The sequence below is a fragment of the Cololabis saira genome, chromosome 10 (genome assembly GCF_033807715.1).
Source record: "Cololabis saira isolate AMF1-May2022 chromosome 10, fColSai1.1, whole genome shotgun sequence".
In the NCBI taxonomy this organism is placed as follows: Eukaryota; Metazoa; Chordata; class Actinopteri; order Beloniformes; family Belonidae; genus Cololabis; species Cololabis saira.
The window spans coordinates 33,950,414-33,966,134 of record NC_084596.1 but is presented as its reverse complement, the minus strand read 5'-3'; the positions used below and the strand labels follow the sequence as shown (position 1 = coordinate 33,966,134).

The 15,721-nt window shown below is 44.2% G+C and overlaps 1 protein-coding gene across 2 annotated transcripts in view; it reads right to left on the bottom strand.

Moving 5' to 3' along the window:
* Positions 1 to 15,721, bottom strand: part of pik3r2 (phosphoinositide-3-kinase, regulatory subunit 2 (beta)) — a 48,502-nt gene that overhangs the window by 27,780 nt on the left and 5,001 nt on the right. The window contains exons 1-2 of one of the 2 annotated variants that reach the window (XM_061732671.1): positions 11,392 to 11,518; positions 9,027 to 9,881 (exon numbers count right to left, since the gene is read on the bottom strand). In XM_061732671.1, coding sequence (XP_061588655.1) covers positions 9,027 to 9,345 — 319 coding nt within the window. In that variant the 5' untranslated portion in view covers positions 9,346 to 9,881; positions 11,392 to 11,518. Of the gene's footprint in view, positions 1 to 9,026; positions 9,882 to 11,391; positions 11,519 to 15,721 lie in introns of those variants that run through there. The other variant, XM_061732670.1, reaches the window with a different exon arrangement.

The window sequence follows — 15,721 nt, the reverse complement described above, 5'->3', positions numbered from 1 at the left end:
ATTCAAGGTTGTTAAAAAAATACTGCTATAATATCGTATCATTATCGTGACCTCAATATCGTGTATCGTACCGTATAGTGAGATTAGTGTATCGTTACACCCCTAATATTTATTATTATTTGTAGTCGTGTACTCTTTTCTGATGACTGTTTTGCTTGTGCGCGCGCACACACACACACACACACACACACACACACACACACACACACACACACACACACACACACACACACACACACACACACACACACACACACACACACACACACACACACACACACACACACACACACACACACACACACACACACACACACACACACACACACACACACACACCTGTTTTCCTGACGTCACAACCAACAGACTGACAAGTCTGAGAGAGAAAAGTGCTGATGTCATGTCAAGAAAACAGTTACCTGAAATAACGAATAGTTTGGAGGGAAATTATTTATTTCAACTGAATTGCACCTCAGTGGTCTTTTTTTTTAGACCAAACAGAATAAGTTATGGTTCTAATTTTAATACCAAAATGCAAACTGAGACAGAAAGCCTATGCTGGCTGACTTGTATTGATTGATTGGGAGGCTTTTATGACACTTTTTGTGATGAGAGATGTGCTCGGGGGGAGGAGGTAGAAGAGAGAGGGAGGAGAGAAGGTTAATTAGAAGAAAAGTAGATTTTTTTTAAAATTAAGAACAATGAGGGTCGAGGAGATGGATAGACAGTGGAAAAGGAAGTTTGAGGAAGCTACTAGTGTCCTGCAGCCGTCTCAGCTTCATCCTCACTAGAATAGTTGCAAACCAATCTGAACCAAGTCCTCTTTTTCACTTCTTTTTCTTCCTGTTCCTTTTCTTCTCTTTCCTTTTGTTCCCCTTGTTCCATATCTTCTTTTTCTCTCTCTCTCTCATCTCCTTTTGTTCTCCCTTGTTGTTATCTTTTACTCATCTGAGTTTCTGTCCTCTGAGTTGTTCTTAAAGTCCTGAGAAGCTCTTGCAACTCCTGCCCCTTCTTTTCAAGCACAAAGCTCCTTCCTTCTTCAATTTCTCTTCTCTCTCCATCCACTTTCTTCTTTTCCTCCACCAAGTTACTGATATCTTCATCCAGTTTCCTCCTCTCATTCTGCAGCTTTATTTCTATCTCATTGATATTTTTCTCTTCCTCCTCCACATCATTCCTCCTCTTCTGCAGTTCATCGGTCTGCTTTTGAATCTCATTCTGCTTTTCTTCCATTTTGAGTTTGAGTTCCTCCGTTGGTGTTTTCTCCTGCTCTAATGTTTTCCAGCCTTGCTGTAATTGTTTTCTATCTTTCTCTAAATCTTCTTGCTGCAACTTCTTCTGGAGTACTTTGTCATTTTCTTCCAGTTGTTTCTTCTTTTCCCTCACCTCCGTTTTCTCCACTTCCATCTTTTGCAAACTCAACGTTAGGACTTTCCTCTGCACCTCATAATCCACCTTTGAATGGAGCATACCTGCTTCAGTATTCAGACTCCCTGCTGCCTCTTCTATTCCTCTGTTCAACAGTTTTCTTTTCCCGCTCCAACCGCAGGACCTCCTTCCTCGGCTCATCCTCCTCAGCCGTATTCAGGCTCTTTGAGGCTGCACCTTGGTCGGTCGGTTCAACTCTTTTCGTTTCCTCCTGCAGCTCTGAAACTAGACTTCTCAGACTGCTGTCCAGTTCTTCCAGCGAAGCAATCGTGTCCTTGCAGACTTCATGCTCTTCTCTGAGTTCGTTAAGAACATCAATGGCGTTGTACCGAGCACGACTCAGACTTCGCCTTGGCTGTGTGAAGTCCGTTGCAGCAACAAGCAGTTAGAGGTGAAACAGATAGACAGACAGATCTTCAGAGGAGGTCTTTGACATGCAGATCCTGGTCTTTTTCACCAGTACACCTTGTGAAATCACACCACTCTTATGACTAATAAAGACCTTTGGAAAGTGAGACTGTCGTCACCATGGTAGCCATCCTCCCAAGATATTAATAGAATTTAGAAAAATGCTTATTTATTCAATATCTATTCTGATAGTTGTGTGCTATCACTGTTAAATGTTTTGTTGTATGGGAGATGTTATAATTCTGATGAAAGAATATAACTAATAAAGCCCTTAGATTTTTTTTTTTTTTTTTAATATGTGAAGAAAACAAAAAAAATCTAATCAATAACTGAACAACTGAGCACAAAAACTATGAACAAACATAAGCCCTATTCAAGGAAAAAAGTGGTCCGTCCATCCATCCATCCATCCATCCATCCTCCTCTTATGCCAGGTTAGGTTGTTGGGGCAGCAGCCTAACCTGAGAGCAAAACAGCTGCATTGCATTATGGGTATGGGCTACTAATGAGTAGCAAAAACGGTATGTGAGGTTTTTTATTGCGTCCGAAACATTAGAACGTACTCAATAGTAGCTCTATCCATACTCATTCTGGAGAAATGTATTAGTGTGGATTGATGGACACTAGCTAAGCAGAAACTTCCCACAATGCAATGCAGCGGTGTTTGGTTGCTAAGTGATACGTATATGTCATAAGTATAATATTAAGTATAATAATATTTTTATATAATATTCGTATGTTGTTACCATGGCGCCCGTCGCCGTAGGCTCTGCGTTGGTGTAATGCGGAACCAGAACCGCGGGCTGGGAATGTTTATTAAATAAATGGATCGAGCGTTGAAGACGGCGGTTAACGACATCCATTTATTTAATAAAAATTCCCGGCCCGCGGGGATGGGCTGGGAGCGGGCTCGGACGCGAGCTCGCTCCATCGGTGGGCACGGAGCCCGCCAACGTTACTGTTGATGGATTGTACCGTAGACCACTGCTGCTTCTGTTTTACATCCATTATTAAATAAATGGATGTAATAATAAAAGAGTCTGCTAACTTAACCGCCTTCTTCAACGCTCCGTTGTTTAAAAACGGCGCTCTTCCGTGTTTATTCTGCTTTGGTTGTTCAGTAACACCGTCCCCAGCCCCGCCCCCAGCCCCCGACGTAACTGGTTCTTTGAGCTGGACCAGCAGCTCAAAGGGGCTGGTGTAGCACCAGTTTTGAGAGCCAGGAGCCGGTGCTTAGGCTGTGTAAAACCAAAGAACTGGTGCTAAGTCTGGCTCTAGCCCAGAACCAGCCCTGGAACCAGCTAGATGTAAAAGGGGTATGAGTAGTACGTCTGAATTAATGCACACTACTGATATTTACTCAAAAGTGTGCAGAACTTAAGTATACTTTTTGAGTATATACTGTTTAGTATGGCATTTCGGACGCACCGACAGTCTCTCCAGCGTGTCCTGGGTCTTTCATGGTCCTCCCAGCTGGACATCCTCACCAGATGCCTGAACTACCTCAACTGGCTCCTCTCCATGTGGAGGAGCGGCTCTATCCTGAGTCCGTCCCAGACGAGTGAGCATCTCACCCTATCTCTATGACAGAGCCCCGTCACCCCATGGAGGAAACTCATGTCAGTCGCTTGTATCTGCGATCGGATTCTTTCGTTCTTATTCTACCCACAACTACCATAGGTGATGGTGGGAACGTAGAACAACCAGTAAACAAAAAGCCTTGTCTTCTGACTCAACTCTCTTCACCACTACAGACCGCTACAGAGTCCGGATTACTGCAGACTCTGTACCGATCCGCCAATCTCCCGCTCCATTCTCCCCTCACTTGTGTACATGACCCCCAATACTTAAACTCCTCCACCTGAGGCAGCACTTCGTCCCCGACACGGAGAGGACATTCCACCCTTTTCCGACTGGGAACCGTGGTATCATATTTGGAGGTGCTGATTCTCATCCCGCCATTTCACACTTGGTTGTGAACCGCTCCAAGGAAAGCTGAAGATCATGGCTTGATGAAGCCAAAAGGACCACATCATCTGCAAAAAGCAAAACTCAAATCCTCTGGCCACCAAACCAGACTCCCTCCATCCCCTGACTGCATAAAGGTTATGAACGGACAAAGAGCAGCCCTGACAGAGTCCAACCTTCAAACAGAATCTGACTTACAACTGGCAATGTGAACCTGACATGGCAATGGACCCAGTACTCCATACTCTCCAAGCACCCCCCACAAAATGCCCCGAGGGACACGGTCTACAAAACACATGTTAACTGGCTGGGCAACCTACCCCCCCCCCCCCGACCCTAGTGAGAGTATAGAGCTGGTCCAGTGTTGTACGACCAGGACAAAAAGTATACACACCCTTACAAAATCGCAAAGAAATGCGATTACAACGTAAATGTCTGACTTTTTATGTCATTATGCAAAAAACTAAAATCCAGAAGTGGAAAAAAAAAAGGTTTTATTTCTTGGGGGATATTTAAATTAAAGTAGCACAGCTTGATTGCTTAAATATGACCATCCCTGAAACACCTTTGTATTTTCTAACAGGGCTGGGTATCGATTCAAATGTCAAGAATCGATTCGATTCCGATTCTTAATATTCAGAACTATTATCATGATTCGATTCGATATTGATTTGGCTTAGTGTTATTTAAGATGTTTTTGTGAGCTGTTGACCTGAATTATATTACTATAAAATAACTAGTGAAATAATCATTTCACAATAATTATTGTGAAATAATTAAGAAATAAATAACTCAAATAGGCCTTTCAATATCCATTTAAAGTGCAAAAAAGAAAGAAATTGCAACAGTTCATGCAGTAAACAAATCATTTTAGCTTATCTAATTTATTCTGTCACCACGCACACATATTGCCATGAAGCACCTGGCATTTTTCAGAAGTGTCATGACAAACTGTGTGTCCGACTACTGGGATTAAAGTTCACCTGGCGAAAATGATGAAAAAATAAAAATAAATAAAAAAAATAAATAAATAAAATCGATCTTTAGACATAAGAATCGATTTTTAGGAATTAATATGAGAATCGATTTAGAATCGGATAATCGATTTTTTCAACACAGGCCTATTTTCTAAAGGTCTTTTTTCAGCTGTGATATTTGAACCATTTTCCGTGTTTGTTTGGGTGCTGTTGTGGATTTCTTCTGGCACAGCTTTCCAAAGACCAGATCAGAAAAAGATCTCAAATGCAGAGGAGCTGAAGCGAAGCGGTCGAGGATGAAGCGCAGTAGCAAGATGAAGTGCAAGAAGGAGGATATATTTATCCTTTTCCTCTCTCACCATCATCGAGTGCAAGCTCGTAGCGCGCACACAAGACAGCAGGAGTGTTGTGTTGTTGGAGATGTGGCTCCAGAAGCATGTACTGAACTCCTTACACCTCCCTACATGACGAAACAGTGGGACAGAAGTCCTCAGACAGACGGACAGAAGTGCGGTATGAGTGATTACAGCAGCAGATGTTAACAACAGATGGTTCAATCAGGGACGAGCGACTGTGAAGGAACACCTCTGCACTCCAGATGTTCAACTGTTGGATGCAAATTTCCATCCTCGTCAACTGAGAGAGTGCAAATGTGTTACCGGCCTACGCCACATCCTCACTGCAGTTGTCGCCAGGCAACAAACAACACCCATATATAATGTTTTTTTTTCTTAAACAGCCTTATGTGTCGTCCTAAGTGATTCACACGCTAACAACATGGCTCCATGTTGCGCCCCCACCCCACAGTCCAGATCTGTCCAGGTTACATGGGTGTCACATGTAAGGAGGAGAACTAGAACCAGCCAGAAACTCCCCGTCCTTCAGTGTTGCGGTTGGCACACATTTTCTCCTCCTCCTATCATCCTCATTTCTGGTATTCATGTTTTTATTTGTCTTTATCTTCTAAAAAAACTATTTCATGAGGGTTTCTATATGTTTTATATTTATTAATTCTTAATGTGTCTAAATTCCTGTATTTCTGTGCTTTTTCACATGTACTGTATTTACTTATTCTTTTACCAATGTGTTCTCTTTTTGTGGCACTGCTGTATTTCCATGGACAAAAATGATTTTTCAGTGTTCAAACCTGCATCAAAAACCTAAAATCTTCCTTCATGCGATGAACCCAGAACATCAATGCTATTTGATTCGTCTTTGTTTCTGTTTCTTTTCAAGTTTTTAAAAAAGGTACACGGTGAGATTTGCAGCCTTCATTTCTCTACAAGTAGGAACGTTGTAACAAGTCAATTCCTAACAAGCAGGGAAACCTCTACCTGAGAGAAAAATTAAAACAAAAATGAACTATATTCCCTTGTTGAGATACAGTTTTTTTAATTGTCTGATTTATACGACTATTTTATGGGAGTAAATGAGTTTCAGCTACAGCAGGTGCAGAACCATATGAAGTCGGTGGGGATCACAGGCGGGTAGAGGATTCTGGGTGTCTGTGACGTAACCATTATTTTTCTGTTGTTCGATTAATAAAAACTATAATGTATCAAATGCATTTTAAAAATCCTTTTTGTATAAAATGGCCGGACTGTTTATTCTAACAGTCCAACATAAATATGTCCTGTAAGAAATGACCAAAAATGTTTTTTTAAATGCAGTGCACTGCAAAACACTGTGCCTGGTTTTTGCAGTGCACTGCATGTTATCCAAATGTGTTATATAAAATAACATATTTGGATAAAACAGTTGTTTCACTCTAAGTCATGTATTTTTATTACATAAAAAAGTCTAATCACAAAAGGAACCTTTCTATGGTGGATGGAACTAAAAAAAAACAAGGTGTTTTCGGCAGGAATTATTTTCTGTAGGCAGTTTAGCTTCTGCTAACCGACAAAAAAAAAGAGTTATGACCAGAAAACATCAAATGCAGGAGCTGATGCATACCATAAAGTGACGTTCGTTTTTACAATTATTCTGCTTATTATATTTTACAATTATTATCGTGCCGTCCACGAGAGACTTTGCTTTAGATGCTCCAACATCGCTGTTGTGCTGGTCTGGTATCAACTCCAAAAGGCGTTTGGGACTAAATTTAAAGTATTCCCAGACTTTTGATGACTTTGGGCTGCTTTTGGGGACTATTTGAAGGGATTTGTTGGGCACACTGTGAGGAGGTCGCAGTTTCAGTCGAACTGTTTTTTTGTCAACGACAAAATATGACGTCTACGATATTTTGAAGTCGACACCGTCGACGCATTGCTGCAGGCCTAGTACAGGGTAAAAAAAAAACTACACACAAACCACGATACGTGTAGGACGCAGGGATTAAAGCAAAAAAAATATTTTTGACTGAAAAAATGTTTTCACACCAGTTCATATGCGGTCGCTTCCCAAAGGTTTCAAGTAAAAAAGTTAAATTCTGTATTAGCCCTTCTGTTTTCTAATACAGCATTTAAGGTGTAATAAGACTTTTAACCAACACTATTTAAATACTCGAGACCAATAGCATTTTATAGGAGGAAGGTGTTTTTGAGCAGTTTTATTATTGTTAGTTTGCTTTTTTTTTGTCCACATCAATTGGTCATTAAAGCCTTAGGCCTGTTCTCCTAGATCTGAGTCGACCTGGTAAACTGCACTTCTTCATCCAGTTGACCAGCTGCTCTGATGTCACTGCACTTGGCAAGGCTTTGGCCAAGGTGATGAAAGCATCCTGGACTGTTTCATGGACAATCAATGATGGTGTTAGTGCAGACAAAGAGATGATGTTATTGTTGAGAGGAAGGTTTTTCTAAATCACATGGCGTCAACACCCCCGTGGGCCTTCGCAATGCTTTGTTTTAATTAAACAGTGGGATTCCCCTGGTCCGCACCAGTTCTAAGTCAGCTGCTAGGCGCCAGCCGAGGTGACAAGGCTTGCCACCCATCCCTTGATATGCGGAAATGTTACGTAATTGCGAATTAAAAGTTGCGTTCCCTATTGAAACAATACGGACATATATTATGCTCTTATTTATTGATGTCATAATCTACAGGTGAAGGTCGGAAAAGTTGAATATATCACAAAAATTCATTCGTAGTAAATTCAACTAAAGGTAAAACAAATATCTTATTTCCCACTACATTTAAAGTAAGATACTTCAAGCCTTTATTTGTTATAATTTTGGTGATTATGGCTCAGTTTATGAAAACCCCAAATAAAAAAAATCTCAAAAAATTTGAATATTTTATGAAATCAATAAAGAATTCAACCATCAAAATTATAACAAATAAAGGTTTAACATGTGTTGCTTTGTATGTATTGAGACTATGTAATATATTAGTTTCACCTTTTAAATTTAAATAAATTTACACCATATTCTAATTTTCCAACCTTCACCTGTAGGTAGCTATATTCTACATCTGGGCTGATGTGGACAAGCATAGCATAGGAGACTATTTCAGTTACTGGTATGGTTGTCTGTCTGTACAGTCGTGCAAGTTCAATGCTATTAAAGCACTTTAAACTTTGAATCAAATCATTTAGTTTTTTCATATAAAATAAATACATTTCTATGCAGTTTAGACGTTTTGGGGATGTTGCCTTTTTTGGCGCTTGCGCTGCTGAAATCAGGCGTTCCTTATTTTTATTTCTGAAAGGTGGCAACCCGAGAGGGGACCCGCCGGGGGCCCGCGTTAACGGGTCCCCGACGGGCGTTGCAGCTGGGGAGATCCGCGAGAAGGGCCCGGCGCGCGTACAGAGCCGCCGCCGACCGCCGTTCCCGATCCCCCCCACCGGCCCGCCTTCCACGCGGCACCGGACACCGCCCCGCGAAAGACCCCCGCCCGACGACGCGCGAACGCCGCCCGGACGAAGGCCCCGCGAGGCGGGCCGGGCTGCCGAGCCTCCGGCGGCGGGGATGGATGGAGGGCGACGGGGCGACTGCTCCCCCAGCCGCGGCTCGAGCCCAGCCCCGCTTCGCACCCCAGCCCGACCGACCCAGCCCTTAGAGCCAATCCTTATCCCGAAGTTACCGCCTCCTCTGCTCTGATTGGCTAATCCAAGGCTCCGGCAGTTTTATTGGTTTACAACAGCGTCAGTTTAATGCCTAACATGATTTCATTGGATAGTCTAAAACTATACCACAACAAAACTCACATGCAAAGTTTTTTTTTTTTTTTTTTTTTCCCTCATTTTCCAATTGACGGAAATCCGTCCAGAGACGGAGAACTTTAATCCCTGAGGACGGTCTTTACCTGCAGATGACTCTGGTGTGGGCGCAGCTGGGAGGGGTCGCTGGGACCGCGGCTGGTTGGGCGGCAGCGCCATCCTGACGGGGCCGACGTACTCGACGAAGGTCCCCGGGAAGTCGCCGCGCTGCTTGGTGCGTTCGTTGAAGCCCAGCAGCCAGCCCAGGCGCTCCGGGCGCTGCACAAACGCCTCCTCAAAGTTCTCCATGGACGTCAGGGACGCCTTGCTGACCGTCAGCAGGTCTCCGGCCTCCAGGTCCAGGTCCTCCTCCTGGTGCTTCGTGAATGTGTAGAGCGCGCGGTACTGGAAACCCTCCGCTGCCATTTTGTTACACAGGCAAAAAACTAAAATGGCCACCGAGAGGAGGTTCAGACGGCGTGGCGAGAGTCCCGCCGTGAAAAACAGGGGCTCGTCAGAAATCAAGGCCGGCGCTGAATCCCCAAAAGGCTGGCGTCGGGGGTTTACAGGGCCGGAGCAGGGGCGGTGAGGAGAGGACGGGGAGTCACCCCAAGCTGAGAAGCATTTTTAAAACAAGCGAGTTTGACTGCTTTCATCGCGGTGGCGCCGCGAGCTTCAGACCCGGCCGGTGGTGGTGGACTGACGCACTTTCCTCAGCTTGATGCCCCGGTTGAGCCAGATGATGGAGCAGAGGGAAAGCATGGGAAACATGCTCCTTGGAGCAGCAGAAACCTGGAGGCTGGTGCAGCTGGGGCGGCCCGGCGGAGGATCGCTGCCGGTCCAGGGCCCGGCGCCGGCGGCACACCGCGGTCGAGTCCGGCGCTCTGATGGGAGGACAAGGTTGTTAATCTTCTCCTCCTCTTTCAAATCTCTACATGTTACGAGCCAGATTTATGCCTGACCTGCAAGACAGAAACGAGAAGACAAACAAGGGTTGGAAGTGCGGCTAAAACGGTGAAAAATAAAACAACACTAGTCAACGAAGAATAAGTTGTGAAGGACGGCCTTTTTTTTTTTTTTTTTCATAAATAAAAGGCGGCGCAGACAAATGAAAATGGCGAACTGCGACAGCTCCAAGCGTCCGTGCCGTCTACGGTTGGGATACAGAGCTGGGATGATGCTGCTGCGTCATAACCAGCAGCAGACCCAGTCCCTGGACGGGAAGTCTCCACCCCCCGACATCCACACACCCGGAGCGAGAACGGACGAGAACGTCTCACGATGAAGACGTGCACGTCAGAACGTCCGATGGACAGATTTCGGACAGGGGTCCGAGCCTGCGGAGCGGGCCGCGGACTGCAGCTCCACTGTGGGGCGACCCACAAACACCCAGGACCCTTTGCAACAGTCTCATCTGTGTGTCGCCTGAGAAACAACTCCATCACACTTTGCATGATCCAGACAGGGACAGTGGAAGAACCGGACCGGCACAACGGCATAATAAATGGCTTAAAGGCCGCTAAATCACACTTCCTCCAGTCGTTTATTTATTCATAAACACAAATACATGCATCTCCGTACAGCAGGAACATCACAATGAATACATAACGAATACTTTCTGGCCAAATAAGATGCTTAACGCAGGCTCGCCGTTAAATAGCAACAAAAAAGGCTTAAAAGGTCCATTATGCCAGGCTCTAATAAGTTAAAGTAAATCAACACCACGCTCATTTCAAAGGGAAACCCCCAAATTATGGTTGAGAACAGATTAGAAGGTGAAATTTGGGAGAAATTATTTATTTATTTATTTTTTTAGGCCATAAGAGACAAAAAAAAGGCTGAAAAAGATACTAACAGGTACCATTTTTTCACAAAACAACATTGTTGACCGGCAGGTTTGCGAGGAATAAAGATATTATTATCAGATTAAAGATGGCATCGGGGGCCCACGGGCCCACCGAGACGGTTCTGTTCAACTCTAAGTGGGACAGCGGGATGGAGACGAGGACAACGAGGAGATGTGAAGCGACGTAACGAGGCACGAATATGAAAGGAAGTGTTATTTCTGAAAGCCAGCAAGAAGACATTTCCAGAGCCGACCACATCTAGAGCGTTGTAGGCCCGGCCCGCAACACCCGGCGTACCGGCGCCGGTCATCCACGGTCATGAATGGACGCCGTTCAGAGAGATGCACAAACAGACGCTGGAACCCGACGAGCGAAAAGCACCGAATATCGGCTCAAACCTTCAGTTTGCATGCTCCGAGTCCTGAACGGCGACACGCTCAGCCTCAGAGCGTGTCACTTCCTCTCCTCCCTCGACGGTACGAGAGCCAGTACACCTTTCGCTGCAAAGCCTTTCTAAAAATATGTGAGCACCAAAAAAAAAAAAAGAAAAAAAAAAAAAACCCAAAACAAAAGAGGCTTGAGAAGAAAGTGTGAGGACGGGGTGCAGCCGAGTGGAAAAACTCACCCCACTTTTGGTTCAGAGCGCAGCCGGACGGGCTCGGCGAGACTCTCGGTCCCACATCCTTCCAGTCGAGAAGCGAGAAGTGCCAGGCGAGACACGTGGCACTGGTACACCCAACCACAGCCCGCAATCCTCACACCACCATACCCCCCCCCCCCCAAACCTTAACTCCTCTCACTCCTCTCTCCACCTGCTCCTCGCCCCCTCCCCCAGCCCACCCCGGCCCCCGGGACGCACACACACACACGGCCGGCAGCCGGGGGAAAAGTCCAGTTGTTTTTCCAGTTGCCATGTCTCGTTTGTTGACAGTCGGAGCCCCGCGGCCGTGAGGAGGGTGAAAACAAGACGAAAAAAAAAAAAGGACGAGAGGTTTTGAAAAAGCTGCACTTCCTGCTCACAAGTCCTGCTTCTTCTTACAGTTTTGGTCCCAGAGTAAGAGAAAGAAGTCCCAGGCAGCTTCCAGAGGAGTCGTGTCTCTCTCACAGCCCAAGAGTGTGTGAGAGGAGCTGCCGGATCAGCACAGCAGCAGCAGCAGCTGTTGAGTTCAGCGCCACCGGATCAACTCCTCTCTGAAGACTTGGCATTCAGCGCTCGCAGAGAGCCACAGAAACGCGGCGAGAGCGAGAGACGGGGCACTTTGCTACCAGCGCAGTCGGAGCGGCGGAGGGAGACCACGGGGAAATAATTAATGAAAAGGCAGCAAGTAACTGACTGTTGCTAGAGACAGGGAAAGCAAAGCCCGCGCTCTGATTGGCTGGCGCGGGAGCCATGTGCTCCACAGTCACCGCCGAAGCTGGGCAAATGAAGAAAACGTTCTAATATTAGAAAATGTATCCAGGCAGCGATCAAAAAAATCTGTCCAAAACAACTCCACATTTTTACAATCCGACTTCCTTCCTCAACCTCTCCAGCCCCGGTGACTGATCTCAGTAAAAGAGGATGAAAAGAAGAGAGAAAAGAAACCAGCCCAGGCTGCAGATGGAAGAGCAAGATCAACACTGCCTTTTAGTTGTGTTAGGAAAATTAAAAAAACAACAACATATAAGTCCTTTTTAGCCTTTTCAAAGATATAAAAGCTTCTTTCATTAAAGAATAACTTTTTTTGGCAAATAATGACAACGTGTTGTCAAAATAAAAAAATAGTGTGATATCCATTTATTTAACGCAAATGTACAGATAAGGGAGTGGCTTCATCCCAGACCTCTAGATCACTAGACTTTGATGTTAGAGGTCACGGTGAACGTCTCAATAAATGTTATTACTTTTATCTCACAACGTTATCTAGATGTTATTCTGTGTGCAAACAGATAAACGACACATCTTTACACTTAACGGGACTGATCCAGTCTGCTTTCTCAAGCGGACTGCGGACCTGTCCAGGGCCGTTGCCTCTCGCTCAGTCAGTACGTTTACATGCACTAACAAAGTGGAATTGTTGCCTTAATCTGACTGATATGGAAGTTTTAAAAGCCATTTATACACCTTAGCTGGGCTGTAGTCTAATGGAACTGAAGCTATTGAAATCAAGCTTTTATTCCCAGATAACGCGTCCTAATTCAAGTTATTCCGGCATGTATACGCAACCCACGCCCCGGGACTCCCCGTTCTGGAAGTGACGACACCGCTAAAGCCAGAATATCAAGATAGTAGAAGAAGAAGACGAACAACAAAGAAGAAACTGGAAGAACGGAAATGCAAAAGTGTGTGTGGCGCCACCTAGTAGGCCTGGGCAATAAACCGAAAACTTACCGTTACCGACATTCACTGTGATAACCAATGTCAATTTTCCCATGTCGGTAAATTCTGTGTTGTGATTTAAAAAAAAAAGAAAATAAACGTCTTTTTGTCTGCTTTGACAGTGTGTGCTGATAGGCTAGTTTCATTCCCCTTTAAGACGCTGTAATCACGTGACTCCACCCACCCAGTTTGAACGAGAAGGGAAACCCAAGAAAATGGCTGATGGTTCAAACGAAGAAGCAGCTAACAGGGCTGTCTAGTGTGAGACTCAAGCATTTCAACAACTTCTCACGCCAAACATGCTGAGAAATTAACTTCAGCGGGTTATTGTACATTTATCTTTATCGAGGTAAAACTGCCCCATTTATCGTGATATTGATTGGAGGTCATATCGCCCAGCCCTACCACCTAGCCTCACAGAGTCGAACGCACCTCACTCAATAATCGATTGTCTTCTCGTGCATGTATACTTGGATTTCTCTGAACCTCCAGTTTAATCCTTAGCTAGATTGTTGCCAATAGCTTGATTTAGATGTAACCGCACTGGTTGACAGCTGGGACACCCTCCGTCCCAGTTGGATGCGTGTACGAAGGGGTCGATGTTTTGACGACCATTACAAGTTAAAAAGGTTAAACGGCAAACGCTGTTGACCACCTATTTAAATTGTTGCAAACGGATGCATTAAGGAGGATGAACAAAGTCCAGACCCAGATCCTTCATGTATGGCCTTGAGGGACTCTGCTGTCATCGTTTGATCTGGCATTAGGTCATGGAACCAGATGTGAACATGTCAAAACTGCAAAGTGAGGTCACTGCGAAGAAAGGAAACCAGCGATGCTGACACCGTCAACATCAGCTTTACAACGGTCAACAAAGAGACAGCAGCTAAGAAGACGCAACATGGAAACAACAAATCTATTCCTTCCTTCTTGTTGGCAAAACGTGGTACAGAGACCAGATAAAGAGTTTGGGGGGCCGAGCCATTGTCGGATAACGCGACACGTGTCCTCGTGTTGCCAATCAACCACGTCACATCAACTCCTCAAAGACAAAAAGCTCCCAACTTGGTAATGCTCAAAGTAGAGTAGTCTGAAGCTGCATTACAGGGGCTAACGGGGATGCTGTGAGGGTGGTGCACGTGTACAAATCTTGCCCATCTTGGGCGCAGTTGCCCAGTGACCATAAACATTTCTAGGACGTTATTAGCACTAATCAGTTTGTTTTTGTAGTTTTGATTTTTAAAATCAGCTTTCAATGCATAAGTTTAGTCAGGTGGATCAGTCTCATCAATACATGACGAGTCCGTCTGCTCAGCGGGGTAACAGAGTCACCTTCAGTGCTAGAAAAACAAGCACTTACGAAGCCCACAGAGAGCGGTGGCGCCTCCACAGACGGGAGGTCCTCATTAGACGTCAGAAAATATGGGCGGCATCAACTTCAGGACTGCACTGTAAGACTTGAAAAACTGACTGACAGCAATGCATTTCCCCATATACTCCCAAAAAAAAAATATAATAATAATAATTAAATAAAAAAAAAAAAATATATATATATATATATATATATATATATATAAATAAATAAATAAATAATCAATAAATGAAGAGATTATTTAATTTCCCTTTTAAAACTCTAAAACTGATTTTCACATCAGAGGAAGTGGAAACTAGGGCTGTAAAGGCATTTTTGGTCGACTGAAGCCCTCAAATGTTGACTAAAATTCAACAGTTTTTTTCCCTTTTTTGTGGGGGGGCGTCGTTTATGATCTAAACTTCTGCACATAAATTAATTACACACGACAGCCTGTCTCTATGCCTTGTCAGCATATGGTTCTTGTGCAATGTTTCTTTTACTTTACTACTACTTTACTCTATTGCTTTGTAGAGAGGACTACATTTCCTGCTTCTGAACTACATCTCCCATCTTGGTGGGAGTGGTGCAGCACAGGTGCTGCTGATTGCCTTGATGAACTACATAAGATTGTTAATTGAACTCATGTGCTGACTATTACCCTGATGAAGGTCTTCTGACCGAAAGCTTGGTTAATTAAAGATACTTGCATTGATCCAAGTGTGCAGATCCTCTTTTTTTACGTACATGACAGCCTGTCAAAATTAATAGATATAGATAAATATGATTTATTATTTGTTTTAATAATTGACCGACACTATCATTCTGCACTGCACACGGTGGCGGACAGTATTTTTTATTCAGGTGATGCGCCATGTTTGCTGTGTAGCTGTGGTATCCAAACTGTTGCTTACAAAGTTTGCATTCAAATTTTTTTCCATTGTCTATTTTTATGATATTCTGCCACAATGCAGATGTCTTTGACATGATAGAGTTCAACAAATCACCGGACCTTGTCCTTTTACTTTACAGTCCGAAAACCTTATCTATTTGTCTCCAGTCAGGGGGTTGGGCTAATCCAAAATAGCAAAAACAATGGGGTGTCCAAAGATAGACCGTTACCCTGGAAAGAGGTGTGCGCTGAAAACACCCCCTTTAGAACTTGGTACTTTCCTCCCAATGTAATTAAATTAAAGAATCTGAATTTTGGCGGAGCCAGGCCGTATCGACTAATAAATCGACCAG